Source organism: Carcharhinus amblyrhynchos, chromosome 6 (genome assembly GCF_965287045.1).
Source record: "Carcharhinus amblyrhynchos chromosome 6, sCarAmb.v2.hapA, whole genome shotgun sequence".
Taxonomy (NCBI): Eukaryota; Metazoa; Chordata; class Chondrichthyes; order Carcharhiniformes; family Carcharhinidae; genus Carcharhinus; species Carcharhinus amblyrhynchos.
The window spans coordinates 70247749-70266133 of record NC_137329.1 but is presented as its reverse complement, the minus strand read 5'-3'; the positions used below and the strand labels follow the sequence as shown (position 1 = coordinate 70266133).

Here is an 18385-nt window from a genome sequence, read left to right as displayed (position 1 = left end):
CGCACTGTCAATACCTGTCCACACTCTCAATCCCTGTCTGCAGTGCCAATCGCTGTCTGCAATGTCAGTCTCTATCCACAATGTCAGTCTCTGTCCGCACTGTCAATCCCTGTCCGTACTCTCAATCTCAGTCTGCAGTCTCAATCCCTGTCTGCAGTGCCAATCACTGTCCGCATTGTCTGTCTCTCTCTGCCCTGTGAGTCTCTGTCTGCATTGTCAGTCTCTGTCCATGCTGCCATCCTCTGTCTGCCCTGTCAGTTTCTTTCCGCACTGTCAGTCTCTTTCCGCACTGTCAGTCTCTATCCGTACTATCAGTCTCTGTGCACACTGAAAATACAGTAAAAAGTCTGACAACACCAGGTTTTAGTCCAACCGATTTATTTGATAATACTCACAAGCTTTCGAGGGGACTGCCTCTTCGTCAGGTGAATGGAGAGTTCTCTCCATTCACCTGACGAAGAGGCAGTCAAATAAATTATCAAATAAATCGGTTGGACTAAAACCTGGTGTTGTCAGACTTTTTACTGTGTTTACGCCAGTCCAACGCCAGCATTCCCACACACTGAAAATCCCAGTCCACATTCTCAATCTCTGTCCGCACTCTCAATCCCTGTCTGCAATGTCAAACACTGTCCACATTGTCAGTCTCAATCCGCACTGTCAGTCTCTGTCCGCGTTGTCAGTCTCTGTCCACGCTGCCATTCTTTGTCAGCACTGTCAGTTTCTGTCCGCACTGTCAGTCTCTTTCCACACTGTCAGTGTCTTTCCATACTGTCAGTCTCTTTCCACACTGTCAGTCTCTTTCCATACTGTCAGTTTGTTCACACACTGTCGTTCTCTTTCAACACTATTAGTCTCTGTCCACACTGTCAATCCCTATCTGCGCTGTAAATCCCAGTCCGCATTCTCAATCCCTGTCTGTACTCTCAATCCCTGTCCATACTCTCAATCCCTGTCTGCACTCTCAGTCCCTGTCCACGCTCTCAATGTCTGTCCGCAGTATCAAACACTGTACACACTGCCAATCTCTTTCCACACTGTCTGTCTGCTTCTGCACTGTCAGCCTCTGTCTGCACCGTCAGTCTCTGTCCGTGTTGTCAGTCTGTGTCCACCCTGCAGTCTCTCTCCATACTGTCAGTGTCTGTCCACACTGTCAGACTCTGACTGCCCTCAGTCTCTCTCCACACTGTCAGTCTCTGACCACATTGTAAATCCCTTTCCACACTTAAGTCTCTATCCACATTGTCTGTCACTGTCACACTGTCAGCGGCCATCCACACTGTCAATCTCTGTCCAAAGTGCCAATCTCAGTGCACACAGTCAGTCTCCATCCGCACTGTAAATCCCTGTCTGCATATCAGTCCCTGTCCGCACCATCAGTCCCTTTCCGCACTGTCAATCGCTGTCCGCACTGAAAATCCCAGTCCACACTCTCAATCTCTGTCCACACTCTCGATCCCTAAACGCAGTGTCAGTCTCTGTCCGCACTGTCAGTCTCTGTCCGCACTGTCAGTCTCTGTCTGCACTGTCAGTCTCTTTCCACACTGTCATTCTCTTTCAGCACTGTCAGTCTCTGTCTGCATTGTAAATCACTGTCCGAACTGGTATCTCTTCCCGCCCTGCCAGTCTCTTTCTACACTGTCAATGTCTGTCCGTACTGTTAGTCTCTGTGCGCACTGTAAATGCCTGCTGACACTGTCAAACTATATGCACACTGTCAAACTCTGTCCACATTGTCAGTCCATGCCCACACTGTCAGTCCCTGTCTGTACTGTCAATCCCTATTACACTCTCAGTCTCTGTCTGCGCAATCAGTCTGTGTCGGCATTGTCAGTCTCTCTCCAACGGTCAATCTCTGACCAGACTGTCATTCTTTCTTCACACTCTTGTGTTATCCGCACTATAAATCACTTTCCACACTTCAGTCTCTGTCCACATTGTCTGTCACTGTTACACTGTCAGCCACAATCCACACTGTCAGCCTCTGTCCGCACTGTCAATCTATATACAAAAAGTCAATCAATATACACACTGTCAATCTCTGTCCACATTGTCAATCTCTCCATACTGTCAAATTGTCCACAGTCAGTCTCTGTCTGCACTGTAAATCACTGTCCACACTGCCAGTCTCTTTCCACACTGTCAATCTCTGTCCCTACTGTTAGTCTCTGTGCGCACTGTGAATCTCTGTTCATACTGTCAAACTATATGCACACTGTCAAACTCTGTCCACATTGTCAGTCCATGTCCACACTGTCAGTCTGTGTCCGCACTCTCAGTCCCTGTCAATCATTTTCCGCATTATCAGCCTCTGTCCACACCGTCAATCTCTGTCCAAAGTGCCAATCTCAGTGCACACTGTCAGCCTCTGTCCACACTCCCATTCTCTGTCCGCATTGACAATACCTATCCGAACTCTCAATCCCTATCCGAATTCTCAATCATTGTCCACACTGCCAGTGCCTTTATATACTGTCCGCTTCCAAATTGTGAGTCTCTTTCAGCACTGTCAGTCTCCGTCCGCACAATCAATCTCTGTCCGCACGGATAGTTTCCGTCCACAATGTCAGTCTCTTTCCGCACAGTCAGTCTCTTCCAACACTGTCAGTCTGTTTCCACATTGTCAGTCCATGTCCACATTGTCAGACTCTGTCTGCACTCAATCTCTGTTCACACCGTCAGTCTATATATACACACTGTCAAACTCTGTCCACATTGTCAATCCCTCACCACACTGTCAACTTATCCACACAGTCAGTCTCTGATCGCACTGTAAATCCCTTTCCACCGTTCAGTCTCTGTCCACATTGTCTGTCACTGTTACACTGTCAGCCTCTGTCCACACTGTCAATTTCTGTCCAAAGTGCCAATCTCAGTGCACATTGTCAGCCTCTGTCCATACTGACAATCCCTGGCCACACTCTCAATCACTGTCCGCTGTGTCAACCACTGTCCGCATTGTCAGTCTCTTTCCACACTGTCAATTTCTGTCAGTACTGATAGTCTCTGTGCGCACTGTAAATCTCTGCTCACACTGTCAAACCATATGCACATTGTCAAACTCTGTCCACATTGTCAGTCCATTTCCACACTGTCAGTCTCTGTCTACACTGTCAATCTCTTGCCATACTATCAAACTGTCCACACAGTCAATCTCTGACTGCGCTGTCAATCTCTCTCCACACTCTGTGTTATCTGCACTATAAATCACTTTCCATACTTCAGTCCCTGTCCACATTGTCTGTCACTGTCACACTATCAGTCGCAATCCACACTGTCAGCTTCTGTCCACACTGTCAATTCCTGTCTGCACTGTCAATCTCTGTCCGCACTGAAAATTCCAGTCCGCACTGTGAATCTCTCTTCACACCGTCAAACTATATACACACTGTCACACTCTGTCCATGGTGTCAATCTCTTGCCATAGTATTAACCTGTCCACACAGTCAATCTCTGACTGCACTGTCAGTCTCTCTGCACACTCTGCTATCCGCACTGTAGATCACTTTCCACACTTAGTCCGTGTCCACATTGTCTGTCACTGTCACATTGTCAGTTGCTATCCACACCGTCAATCTCTATCCAAAGTGCTGATCTCAGTGCACACTGTCAGCCTCAGTCCCCACTATCAATCCCTCTCTGCACTGTAAATCCCAGTCCACGCTCTCAATCCCTGTCCATGGTGTCAATCACTGTCCCGATTGTCAGTCTCTTTCCTCACTGTCTGTCTGTTTTCGCACTGTCAGCCCCTGTCCACACTGTCAGTAATTGACCAGACCCAGTCTCTCTCCACACTCTCAGTCTCTGTCCGCACTATAAATCACTTTCCACACTTCAGTCTCTCTGCACATTGTCACTGTCACACTGTCAGTCGCTATCCACACTGTCAATCTCTGTCCAAAGTGCCGATCCCAGTGCACACTGTCAGCCTCTATCCACATTGCCAATCCCTGTCCGTACTGTCAATCTCTATCCGTACTGTCAATCCCCGTCCGCATTCTCAATCCCTGTCTGCATTGAAAATCCCAGTCCACACTCTCAATCCCTGTCCGCAGTGTCAATCACTGTCTGCATTGTCAGTCTCTTTCTGCATTGTCCGTCTGTTTTCGCACTGTTGGCCTCTGTTCGCACTGTCAGTCTCTGTCCGCATTGTCCGTCTGTTTTCGCACTGTTGGCCTCTGTTCACACTGTCAGTCTCTGTCCGCACTGTCAGTCTCTGTCCGCACTGTCAGTCTCTGTCCGCACTGTCAATCTCTGCTCACACTGATAGTCTCTGTGTGCACTGCAAATCTCTGCTCACACTGTCAAACTGTATGCACACTGTTAAACTCTGTCCGCATTGTCAGTCCATGCCCACACTGTCAGTCTCTGTCTGCATTGTCAATCTATATACACTCTTGCCAATCTATATATACACTGTCTCTTTCCATATTGTCAGTCTCTGACCGCACTGAAAATCCCAGTCCACATGCTCAATCCCTGTCTGTTGTGTCAATCACAGTCCACATTGTCAATCTCTGTTCACACTGTCAACCTATTTACACACTGTCAAACTCTGTCCACATTGTTTATCTCTCGCCATACTATCAGACTGTCCACACATTCAATCTCTGACCACACTGATAATCTCTCTCCACACTCTGTGTTATCCGCACTGTAAATTACTTTCCACACTTCAGTCTCTGTCCACATTGTCTGTCTCCGTCACACTCAATCCACACTGTCAATCTCTGTCCAAAGTGCCAATTTCAGTGCACACTGTCAGCCTCTGTCCACACTGTCAATTCCAGTCCACACCCTCAATCCCTGTCCGCACTCTCAATCCCTGTCTGCACTCTCAATCCCTGTCTGCACACTCAATCCCTGACCGTACTCTCAATCCATGTCTGCACTCTCAATCCATGTCTGCACACTCAATGCCTGTCCGTACTCTCAATCCATGTCCGCACTCTCAATCCATGTCCGCACTCTCAATCCCTGTCTGCACTCTCAATCCATGTCCGCACACTCAATCCCTGTCCGTACTCTCAATCCATGTCCGCACTCTCAATCCATGTCCGCACTCTCAATCCCTGTCCGCACTCTCAATCCATGTCCGCACACTCAATCCCTGTCCGTACTCTGAATCCATGTCCGCACTCTCAATCCCTGTCTGCACTCTCAATCCATGTCCGCACACTCAATCCCTGTCCGTACTCTCAATCCATGTGCGCACTCTCAATCCCTGTCTGCACTCTCAATCCATGTCCGCACACTCAATCCCTGTCCGTACTCTCAATCCCTGTCCGCACTCTCAATCCATGTCCACACTCTCAATCCCTGTCCGCACTCTCAATCCCTGTCCGCACTCTCAGTCCCTGTCCTCACTCTCAGTCCATGTCCGCACTCTCAATCCCTGTCCGTACTCTCAATCCCTGTCCGCACTCTCAGTCCCTGTCCTCACTCTCAGTCCATGTCCGCACTCTCAATCCCTGTCCACACTCTCAATCCATGTCCGCACTCTCAATCCCTGTCCGCACTCTCAGTCCATGTCCACACTCCCAATCCCTGACGGCACTCTCAATCCCTGTCCGCACTCTCAGTCCATGTCCGCACTCTGAATCCATGTCCACACTCTCAATCCCTGTCCACACTCTCAATCCATGTCCACACTCTCAATCCCTGTCCGCACTCTCAATCCCTGTCCGCACTCTCAGTCCATGTCCGCACTCTCAATCCATGTCCACACTCTCAATCCATGTCCACACTCTCAATCCCTGTCCGCACTCTCAGTCCATGTCCGCACTCTCAATCCATGTCCACACTCTCAATCCATGTCCGCACTCTCAATGCCTGTCCGCACTCTCAGTCCCTGTCCGCACTCTCAGTCCATGTCCGCACTCTCAATCCATGTCTGCACTCTCAATCCCTGTCCGTACTTTCAATCCCTGTCCGCACTCTCAATCCATGTCCACACTCTCAATCCCTGTCCGCACTCTCAATCCCTGTCCGCACTCTCAGTCCATGTCCGCACTCTCACTCCCTGTCCGTACTCTCAGTCCATGTCCACACTCTCAATCCCTGTCCGCACTTTCAATCTATGTCCGCACTCTCAATCCCTGTCCGCACTCTCAGTCCATGTCCGCACTCTCACTCCCTGTCCGTACTCTCAATCCCTGTCCGCACTTTCAATCCATGTCCGCACTCTCAATCCATGTCCGCACTCTCAATCCCTGTCCGCACTCTCAGTCCATGTCCGCACTCTCAGTCCATGTCCACACTCTCAATCCCTGTCCGCACTCTCAATCCCTGTCCACACTCTCAATCCATGTCCACACTCTCAATCCCTGTCAACACTCTCAATCCCTGTCCGCACTCTCAATCCCTGTCCGCACTCTCAATCCCTGTCCGCACTCTCAGTCCATGTCCGCACTCTCAATCCATGTCCACACTCTCAATCCCTTTCCGCACTCTCAATCCCTGTCCGCACTCTCAATCCATGTCCGCACTCTCAATCCATGTCCGCACTCTCAATCCCTGTCCACACTCTCAGTCCATGTCTGCACTCTCAATCCATGTCCGCACTCTCAATCCCTGTCCACAATCTCAATCCCTGTCCGCACTCTCAGTCCCTGTCCACACTCTCAGCCCATGTCCGCACTCTCAATCCATGTCCGCACTCTCAGTCCCTGTCCGCACTCCCAATCCCTGTCCGCACTCTCAATCCCTGTCCGCACTCTCAATCCCTGTCCGTACTCTCAATCCCTGTCCATACTCTCAATCCCTGTCCGCACTCTCAATCCCTGCCCGCACTCTCAGTCCATGTCCGCACTCTCAATCCATGTCCGTACTCTCAATCCCTGTCCGTACTCTCAATCCCTGTCCGTACTCTCAATCCCTGTCCGTACTCTCAATCCCTGTCCGTACTCTCAATCCCTGTCCGTACTCTCAATCCCTGTCCGCACTCTCAGTCCCTGTCCACACTCTCAGTCCATGTCCGCACTCTCAGTCCCTGTCCACACTCTCAATCCATGCCCGCGCTCTCAATCCCTGTCCGCACTCTCAATCCTTGTCCGTACTTTCAATCCATGTCCGCACTCTCAATCCATACCCGCACTCTCAATCCCTGTCCGCACTTTCAATCTATGTCCGCACTCTCAATCCATATCCGCACTCTCAATCCCTGTCCGCACTCTCAATCCCTGTCCGCACTATCAATCCATGTCCGCACTCTCAGTCCATGTCCGTACTCTCAATCCCTGTCCGCACTCTCAATCCATGTCCACACTCTCAATCCCTGTCCGCACTCTCAATCCCTGTCCGCACTCTCAATCCCTGTCCGCACTCTCAGTCCATGTCCGCACTCTCAATCCCTGTCCGTACTCTCAATCCATGTCCACACTCTCAATACATGCCCGCACTATCAATCCCTGTCCGTACTCTCAGTCCATGTCCGCACTCTCAATCCATACCCGCACTCTCAATCCCTGTCCGTACTTTCAATCTATGTCCGCACTCTCAATCCCTGTCCGCAGTCTCAATCCCTGTCCGCACTCTCAATCCCTGTCCGCACTTACAATCTATGTCCGCACTCTCAATCCCTGTCCGCACTCTCAATCCTTGTCCGCACTATCAATCCATGTCCGCACTCTCAATCCATGTCCGCACTCTCAATCCCTGTCCGCACTCTCAGTCCATGTCCGCACTCTCAATCCATATCCGCACTCTCAATCCCTGTCCACACTCTCAATCCCTGTCCACACTCTCAGTCCATGTCCGCACTCTCAATCCCTGTCCGTACTCTCAATCCCTGTCCGCACTCTCAGTCCATGTCCGCACTCTCAATCCATATACGCACTCTCAATCCCTGTCCGCACTCTCAATCCATGTCCGCACTCTCAATCCCTGTCCGCACTCTCAATCCCTGTCCGCACTCTCAGTCCATGTCCGCACTCTCAATCCATGTCCGCACTCTCAATCCCTTTCCGCACTCTCAATCCCTGTCCGCACTTTCAATCCATGTCCGCACTCTCAATCCATGTCCGCACTCTCAATCCCTGTCCGCACTCTCAATCCCTGTCCGCACTCTCAATCCCTGTCCACAATCTCAATCCCTGTCCGCACTCTCAGTCCCTGTCCACACTCTCAGCCCATGTCCGCACTCTCAGTCCATGTCCACACTCTCAATCCATGTCCGCACTCTCAGTCCCTGTCCGCACTCTCAATCCATGCCCGCACTCTCAATCCCTGTCCGCACTCTCAATCCCTGTCCGCACTCTCAGTCCATGTCCGCACTCTCAATCCATGTCCGTACTCTCAATCCCTGTCCGCACTCTCAATCCCTGTCCGTACTCTCAATCCCTGTCCGCACTCTCAGTCCCTGTCCACACTCTCAGTCCATGTCCGCACTCTCAATCCCTGTCCACACTCTCAATCCATGCCCGCGCTCTCAATCCCTGTCCGCACTCTCAATCCCTGTCCGTACTTTCAATCCATGTCCGCACTCTCAATCCATACCCGCACTCTCAATCCCTGTCCGCACTTTCAATCTATGTCCACACTCTCAATCCATATCCGCACTCTCAATCCCTGTCCGCACTCTCAATCCCTGTCCGCACTCTCAATCCCTGTCCGCACTCTCAATCCATGTCCACACTCTCAATCCCTGTCCGCACTCTCAATCCATGTCCGCACTCTCAATCCATGTCCGCACTCTCAATCCATGTCCGCACTCTCAATCCCTGTCCGCACTCTCAGTCCATGTCCGCACTCTCAATCCCTGTCCGTACTCTCAGTCCATGTCCGCACTCTCAATCCATACCCGCACTCTCAATCCCTGTCCGTACTTTCAATCTATGTCCGCACTCTCAATCCCTGTCCGCAGTCTCAATCCCTGTCCGCACTCTCAATCCCTGTCCGCACTTACAATCTATGTCCGCACTCTCAATCCCTGTCCGCACTCTCAATCCTTGTCCGCACTATCAATCCATGTCCGCACTCTCAATCCATGTCCGCACTCTCAATCCCTGTCCGCACTCTCAATCCCTGTCCGCACTCTCAATCCCTGTCCGCACTCTCAGTCCATGTCCGCACTCTCAATCCATATCCGCACTCTCAATCCATATCCGCACTCTCAATCCCTGTCCGTACTCTCAATCCCTGTCCGCACTCTCTGTCCATATCCGCACTCTCAATCCATGTCCGCACTCTCAATCCCTGTCCGCACTCTCAATCCATGTCCGCACTCTCAATCCCTGTCCGTACTCTCAATCCCTGTCCGTACTCTCAATCCCTGTCCGCACTCTCAATCCCTGTCCGCACTCTCAATCCCTGTCCGCACTCTCAATCCATGTCCGCACTCTCAATCCCTGTCCGCACTCTCAATCCCTGTCCGTACTCTCAATCCCTGTCCGCACTCTCAATCCCTGTCCGCACTCTCAATCCCTGTCCGCACTCTCAATCCCTGTCCGTACTCTCAGTCCCTGTCCGCACTCTCAGTCCCTGTCCACACTCTCAGCCCATGTCCGCACTCTCAGTCCATGTCCGCACTCTCAATCCATGTCCGCACTCTCAATCCCTGTCCGTACTCTCAATCCCTGTCCGCACTCTCAATCCCTGTCCGCACTCTCAGTCCCTGTCCGCACTCTCAATCCATGTCCGCACTCTCAGTCCATGTCTGTACTCTCAATCCCTGTCCGCACTCTCAATCCCTGTCCGCACTCTCAATCCATATCCGCACTCTCAATCCCTGTCCGTACTCTCAATCCCTGTCCGCACTCTCAATCCCTGTCCGCACTCTCAATCCCTGTCCGCACTCTCAATCCATATCCGCACTCTCAATCGCTGTCCGTACTCTCAATCCCTGTCCGCACTCTCAATCACTGTCCGCACTCTCAGTCCATGTCTGCACTCTCAGTCCATGTCAGCACTCTCAGTCCACGTCCACACTCTCAATCCCTGTCCGCACTCTCAATCCCTGTCCGCACTCTCAATCCATGTCCGCACTCTCAGTCCATGTCTGCACTCTCAGTCCCTGTCAGCACTCTCAGTCCACGTCCACACTCTCAATCCCTGTCCGCACTCTCAATCCCTGTCCGCACTCTCAATCCATATCCGCACTCTCAATCCCTGTCCGTACTCTCAATCCCTGTCCACACTCTCAGTCCATGTCCACACTCTCAGTCCCTGTCCGCACTCTCAGTCCATGTCCGCACCCTCAGTCCATGTCCGCACTGTCAGTCCATGTCCGCACTCTCAGTCCATGTCCGCACTGTCAGTCCATGTCCACACTCTCAGTCCATGTCCGCACTCTCAGTCCATGTCCGCACTCTCAATTCCTGTCCGTACTCTCAATCCCTGTCCGCACTCTCAGTCCCTGTCCACACTCTCAGTCCATGTCCGCACTCTCAATCCATGTCCGTACTCTCAATCCCTGTCCGCACTCTCAATCCCTGTCCACACTCTCAGTCCCTGTCCGCACTCTCAGTCCATGTCCGCACTCTCAATCCATGTCCGCACTCTCAATCCCTGTCCGCACTCTCAATCCATGTCCGCACTCTCAATCCCTGTCCGCACTCTCAATCCCTGTCCACACTCTCAGTCCCTGTCCGCACTCTCAGTCCATGTCCGCACTCTCAATCCCTGTCCGCACTCTCAATCCATGTCCGCACTCTCAGTCCATGTCCGCACTCTCAATCCCTGTCCGTACTCTCAATCTCTGTCCGTACTCTCAATCTCTGTCCGTACTCTCAATCTCTGTCCGCACTCTCGATCCCTGTCCACACTCTCAATCCCTGTCCGCACTCTCGATCCCTGTCCACACTCTCAATCCCTGTCCGTACTCTCAGTCCCTATCCGCACTCTCAGTCCCTGTCCGCACTCTCAGTCCCTGTCCGCACTCTCAGTCCATGTCCGCACTCTCAGTCCATGTCCGCACTCTCAATCCATGTCCGCACTCTCAATCCCTGTCCGCACTCTCAATCCCTGTCCGCATTCTCAATCCATGTCCGCACTCTCAGTCCATGTCCGCACTCTCAATCCCTGTCCGTACTCTCAATCCCTGTCCGTACTCTCAATCTCTGTCCGTACTCTCAATCTCTGTCCGTACCGTCAATTTCTTTCCACACTCTCAATCCCTGTCGGCAGTGTCAATCACTGTCCGTTTTGTCAGTCTCTTTCTGCACTGTCGGTCTTTTTCTGCACTCTCACCTATGTCCGCACTGTCATTCTCTTTCCACACTGTCAGTCTCTTTTCGCACTGTCTCTTTCCGCACTGTCAGTCTCTGTCCGTACTGAAAATCCCAGTCTGCACCTCAATCCCTATCCATACTCTCCATCCCTGTCTGCAGTGTCAATCACTGTCCTTATTGTCATTCTCCTTCTGCGGTGTCAGTCTCTGTCCGCACTGTCAGTCTCATTCTGCGCTGTCAGTCTCTTTCCACACTGTCAGTTTGTTTGCATACTGTCATTCTCTTTCAGCACTCTCAGTCTCTGTCCGTACTGCCATCTCTATCCACACTGCCAGTATCTTTCCACCCTGTCAATCTCTGTCTGTACTGTTAGTCTCTGTGCTCACTGTGAATCTCTGTTCACAGTCAAACTACATACACACTGTCAAACTCTGTTTACAGTGTCAATCTCTCACCATAGCATCAACTGTCAGTTTCTGTCCGCACTGCAGTCCCTTTCTGCATTGTCCATCCATGTTCACGCTGTCAGTCTCTGTCCGTATTGTAAATCACTGACCGCGCTGCCATCTCTGTCTGCACTGCCAGTCTCTTTCCACACTGTCAATCTCTGTCCATGCTGTTAGTCTCTGTGCATTCCATAAATCTCTGTTCACACTGTCAGTCCACGTCCTCACTGTCAGTCTCTGTCCACACTGTCAATCTATATACACACCGTGAATCTCTGTCCACATTGTCAATCTCTCCATACTGCCTAACTGCCCACACAGTCAGTCTCTGTCCACATTGTCAGTTTCTGTCCGTATTGTAGTCTCTGTCCACACTGTCAGTCTCTGTCGCACTGAAAATCCCAGTCTGCACTCTCAATCCCTGTCTGCAGTGTCAATCACTGTCCACATTGACAGACCCTGTCCACACTGTCGGTTTCTGTCCGCACTATCAGTCTCTGTCTGCACTGTCAATTCCTCTCCAGGTCAATCACTATGCATGCTATCACTCTCTGTCCCCACTCTCAATCACTGTCCATATTGTCAGTCTCTGTCCACACTGTCAATCACTGTCAGTCTCTGTCGAAAACTGTCCACACTGTCAATCGCTATCCACACTGTCACTCAACCACTGTCAGCCCCTATCCATACTGTCAATCTGTGTCCAAACTGCCAATCTGTGCCCACACTGTCAGTCTATGTTCGCAATGTCAGTCTCTGTACGCACTGTCAGTCTCTGTCCAGACTGTAAATTCCTGTTGGCACTGTAAATCACTTTTCACACTATCAATCTCTGTCCTCACTGTCAGCCTCTTTCCACACTGTCGGTCTCTGTCCGCACTCTCAGGCCCTTTCCACACTGTCAAACTGTATCCACACTGTCAAAACCTATCCACGCTGTCAATCCCTGACCACACTCTCTGTCACTAAACCACTGTCAGTCCCAATCCACAGTCAGTCTGTGTCCAAACTGCAATCTCTGCCCACACTGTCAGTCTCTGTTCGCACTGTCAATCTCTACGCGCACTGTCAATTCCTTTTCACCCTGTCAGTCACTGTGAACAATGTCATTCTCTGTCCAGACTGTTAATCACTGTCCACACTGTCAATCTCTGTCCACACGATCAATCGCTGTCCTCACTGCCAGTCCCTGTCTGCACTGCCAGTTTCTGTACACACTGTCAAACAATACACATACTGTTAGTGTCTGGCCACACTATCAGTCTTTGCCCACACTGTGAATCTCAGTTCACTCTGTCAGTGGCTGTCCACACTGTCAATCACTGTTCACACTGTCAGTAGCTGTCCACATTGTCAGTAGCTGCCTGGACACTGTCAATCTCTGTCTGGACTGCCAGTCTCTCTCCACACTGTCAGTCTCTGTCCGCACTAGCAGTCTCTATCCACACTGCCAGTTTCTGTCCACACTGTCAAACTATACACACACTTTTAGTCTCTGTTCACACTATCAATCAATGCCCACCCTGACAAACTCTGTCCGCACTGTCAATCTCAGTGCACAGTCAATCCCAGTCTCTGTCTGTACTGCCAGTCTCTGTCTGGGCTGTCACTCCCTGTCCACACTGTCACTCCCTGGCCATACTGTCAATCACTGTCCACGCTGTCAAACATTGTCCACACTATCAATCTCTGTCCTCACTATCACTCCCTCTGCACACTGTCAATTACTGTCCACACCGTCAATCTCTGTCCCCATTGTCAAGCTCTGTCCACACTGTTGAGCTCTGTCCACACTGTTGCGCTCTGTCCACACTGTCAATCACTGTCCGCACTGTCAACCTTTGCCCACTCTATCAATTCCTCTCCTCACAGTCAGTCTCTGTCCGCACTGTCTCTGTCGCACTGTCAGTCTTTGTCCATATTGTCAATCACTGAGCGCACTGAAAATGTCTTTCCACACTGTCAATCTCTGTCCATACTGTCACTCCCTCGGCACACTGTTACTCCCTGTCCAGACTGTCAATTGCTGTCCACACTATCAATCATTGTCCACATTGTCAGTCTCTGTCCACACTGTCAGTTTTTGTCCACACTGTCAATCTCAGTCTATACTGTAAATCTCTGCCCACTCTTTCAACCCCATCCACAGTGTCAATCCCTGCCCACACTGTCATTCACTGTTTGCACTGCTAATCTCTGTCACCACTGCCAATCTCCGTCTGCACCGCCAACCTCTGTCCACAATGTCAGTTACTCTCCAAACTGTCAACCCTGCCTACGTTGTCAATCTTGATACACGCTTTCAATCTCCGCATTGTCAATCCCTGTCTACACTGTCAATTTCTGTCATATTGTCAATCTCTGTCCTCACTGTTAATCCATGAGCATACTGACAATCATTGTCCACGTTGCCAATCTCTTACCACACTGTAAATCACTGTCCACATTGTCAATCACTGTCCGCACTATCAATTTTTGTCTATACTGTCAAGCTCTGTCCACACTGCCAATCTCTGTCTAGACTGTCACAGCCTGTCCATTCTGTCAATCTCTTTCCACACTATAAATAACTGTCCACACTGTCAATCCCTTTCCACAGTGACAATCTCTGTCTACACTGTCAGTCACAGTCCACACTCTCAGTCTGGCAATCCATGTCCATGCTGTCAATCACTATACACACTGACAGTCTCTGTCCACACTGTCAGTCTCTGTTCACACTGTCTATCTCTGTCCATTCTGTCAATCTCTGTCCATACTGTCAATCGCTGTCCGCAGTGTCAATCTCCATCTGTGCTTTTAGTCTCTGTGCACACTGGCAACACCTGTCCACACTGTCAGTCTCTCCACATTGTCAATCACTGTCCAGACTATCAGTGTCTGTCCGCAAAAACAATTTCTGTCTGCAATGTCAATCTCTGCCCACACTGTCAATCTCTGCACACACTGTCGTTCTCTGTCCAGTCCGTCAATCTCTGTCCACACTGTTAGTTTCTGTCAACATTGGCAACATCGATACTCGCTTTCAATCTCTGTCCGCACTGTCGAATTCTGCCCACACTGTCAATCTCTGTCCATACTGTCAATCCCTGTCCACGCTGGCAGTCACTGTCCACACTGTCAATCTCTGTCTGCACTGTCGGCCTCTGTCCACACTGGCAATCCCAGTCCACACTGCCAATTTCTGTCCACATTGTCCAGCTCCATTCACTCTTTCAATCTCTTTCTGCACTGTAAATCTCTGTCAACAATGTCAATCTCTGACTGCACTGCGACTTCCTGGTTGCACTGTGACTGCCTATCCACACTGCAGAGATCTGTCCGCACTGTCAATCTCTGCCCACGCTGTCATTCACTATTCACACTGTCAGTCTCTGTCCCCACTGTCAGTTTCTGTTCACACTGCCAATCACTGTCCACACTGTCACTCTCTGTCCACACTGTCAATCTCTGTCCACGCTGTCAGTCTCTGTCCACACTGTCAGTCTCTGTCCACACTGTCAATCTCTGTCCACACTATCAGTCTCTGTCCACTCTGTCAATCTCTGTATGCAATGTCAGCCTCTGTCCACACTGGCAGTCCCTGTCCACACTGTGAAATTCTGTTTGCACTGTCAATCTCTGTACACAATATCAATCTCCATCCACACTGTCAATCTCTGTCCGCACTGTCAGTCACTGTCACACTGCCAGTCTCTGTAAACACTGTCAGACTCTGTCTGCACTGTTGATGTCTGTACACACTGTCAGTCTCTCACCGCACTGTCATTCCCTGTCCACTCCATCAATCTCTGTCTACACACTGATTAACTTTCCACACTGTCAATTTCTGTCCACACTGTCAGTTTCTGTCACACTATAAATCTCCGTCCACACTGTCAGCCTCTGTCCACAATGCTGATCTCTGCCCACAATGTCAATCACTGTCCACACGATAAATCTCTGTCCACACTGTCAGCCTCTGTCCACACTGTCAGCCTCTGTCCACACTGTCAGTTTCTGTCCACACTGTTAATTACTAACCACACTGGCAGTCGCTGTCGACACTGTCAATCCCTGTCCACAATGTCAGTCTCTGTCTGCACTGCCGGTATCTATCCACACTGTCAATCACTGTCCACACTTCAAGCTCTATCCACACTGTCGATCTCTGTCCGCATTGTCAGATTCTGTCCACGTTGTCGATCTCTGTCCACACTGTCAATCACTATCCACTGTCTCTGTCCATTATGTCAATCTCTGCCCACACTGTTAATCTCTGTTCATACTTTCATTCTCTGTCCATACTATCAATCGCTGTCCACACTGTCAAACCCTGTCCATTCTGTCAATCTCCGTCCATACTGCCAATCTCTGTCTACACTGTAAGTCCCTCTCCACACTGTCAGTCTGTGTCAGCACTGGTAGTCCATGTCCATGTTGTCAATCACTGTCCACAAAGTCAGCCTCTGTCCACACTGTCACTCTCTGTCCACACTGTCAAATTCTGTCCACACTGTTAGTCACTGTCCAACACTATCAGCCTCTGTCCACACTGTCATACTCTGCACTGTTGATCTCTGACCACACTGTCAATCTCTCTCTGTACTGTCAAGCTCCGTCCACACTGTCAATCTCTGTCCATGCTGTCAATCTCTGTCCACACTGTCAGACTCTGTCCACACTGTCAGACTCTGTCCACACTGTCAATCACTGTCCACATTGTCGATCTCTGTTCACGCTGCCAATCACTGTCCACACTGTCAGTCTCTGTCCACTCTGTCAATCTCTGTCTGCAATGTCAGCCTCTGACCACATTGGCAATCTCTATCCACACTGTGAGATTCTGTCCACACTGTCAATCTCTGTCCACACTATCAATCTCCATCCACACTGTCAATCTCTGTCCGCACTGCAGTCAGTGTTCACACTAGCAGTCTCTGTCCACAGTGTCAGACTCTGTCTGCACTGTCAATCACTCTCCACACTGTCATTCCCTGTCCACTCCATCAATCTCTGTCTACAGTCTGAATAACTGTCCACACTGTCAATCTCTGTCCACACTGTCAGTCTCTGTCTACACTGTCAGTCTCTGCCCATACCGTTAATCACCAACAACACTGGCAGTTGCTATCCACACTGTCAACCCCTGTACACACTGTCAGTCTCTGTCTGCACTGTCGGTCTCTGTCTACACTGTCAATCACTGTCCACACTGTCAAGCTCTATTGACACTGTTAATCTCAGTCCGCACTGTCAGACTCTGTTCGCATTGTCCATCTCTGTCCATACTATCAGTCCCTGTCCACACTGTCAATCTGTGTCTGCACTGTCAATCACTGTTTACACTGCCAGCCTCTATCAGCACTGTTAATCTCTGTCTGCACTGTCATTCTATCCTCACTGTTAATCTCTCTCTACACTGTCAATCACTGTCTGCACTGTCAATCACTGTCCACACTGCCAGTCACTGTCAACAGTGTCAGTTCCTGTCTACAGTGCCAATTCCTGTCAACACTGCAAATCACTGTCCACATTGTCAATCACTGTCTGCACTGGCATGCTTTGTCCACACTGTCAGTCTCTGTCCACACTGTAAGTAACTGTCCATACTTTCAATCTCTGTCTACACTGTCAGTCTCTGTCCACACTGTAAATAACTGTCCATACTTTCAATCTCTGTCCACACTGTCAGTCTCTGTCCACACATCTTAGTTTCTACCTGCACTGCCAATCTATGTCCACACTGTCAATCATTAACAACACTGGCAGTTGCTGTCTGCACTTTCAATCTTTGTCTGCACTGTCAGCCTCTGTTGACACTGGCAATTCCTATCCACACTGTCAAATTCTGCCCGCATTGTCAATCTCTGTCCATGCTGTCAATCTCCATCCACGCTGTCACTCTCTGTCCATACTGTCAATTTCTGTCCACACGGTCAATCTCCATCCACATTGTCACTCTCTGTCCACACTGTCAATCTCTGTCCACATGGTCAATCTCCATCCACACTGTCACTCTCTGTCCACACTGTCAGTCTCTGTCCACACTGTCACTCTCTGTCCCCATTGTCAAGTCCACTACACAGTGTCTCTCCTTGTACTTTTGTTTCTGTTATTGGGGCAGAGATGATGAACTGTGCACCCCAAGTTTTTTTCTCACTTCCCAAGACTACCTTTTATTCTTCCAGTATTTTATTAGCATCAGTTCCTGGTTTTAACATTATTATTATTGTGTCTTTCAGGCCCTCCTGACTTATTGGATGTTGCAGAAATCAAAACGTGAGTTTAAGCAGATTGCTGCCGGTGGAATAGTTATTCAGACTGCTCTCTTTAACAGTACATTGCTAATGACTCCAAGTTTATAGCCAGATGATGTCTGTGATTTGAATCTCTCCCTGGGACCTACAATCCTGTTCAATCGGTCTCTCTATTTTCATCTGTGACCTTGACCTGGTGTTTTTGGGGCATTTTGAATGGGTTGGGATAGATGTTGATGTTGTGTTACTCTCTCTCCTGGGTTTTACCCTATTGTCCATTTAATGCTGTTGCAAGGGTCAAATTACCTCCAATTTTCCTCATTTAGAACTTGCAGCATTACGGGCCTGGTTTTACCAACAATTTGTGCCTGTTTTCGGGTGCTCCAGCCTCTGAAAAGTGTTTGCAATGACTCAGATCAGTGGTGGGGGGGGAGGAGGGAGATGGGTCAGATCATTCTCTGGTTGGAGGGAGGAGGAGGGGAGTGAGGTCAGATCATTGTCTGGTGTGGGATGGGGGGAAAGGAGGAGATAG

The 18385-nt window shown here is 50.1% G+C and overlaps 1 protein-coding gene across 1 annotated transcript in view; it reads left to right on the top strand.

Annotated features, from left to right (window-relative positions):
• Positions 1-18385, top strand: part of dgki (diacylglycerol kinase, iota) — a 265844-nt gene that overhangs the window by 236364 nt on the left and 11095 nt on the right. Inside the window, exon 28 of the mRNA XM_080191667.1 lies at positions 17839-17875. Within this exon, the coding sequence (XP_080047793.1) occupies positions 17839-17875 (37 nt within the window). The remainder of the gene's footprint in view (positions 1-17838; positions 17876-18385) is intronic.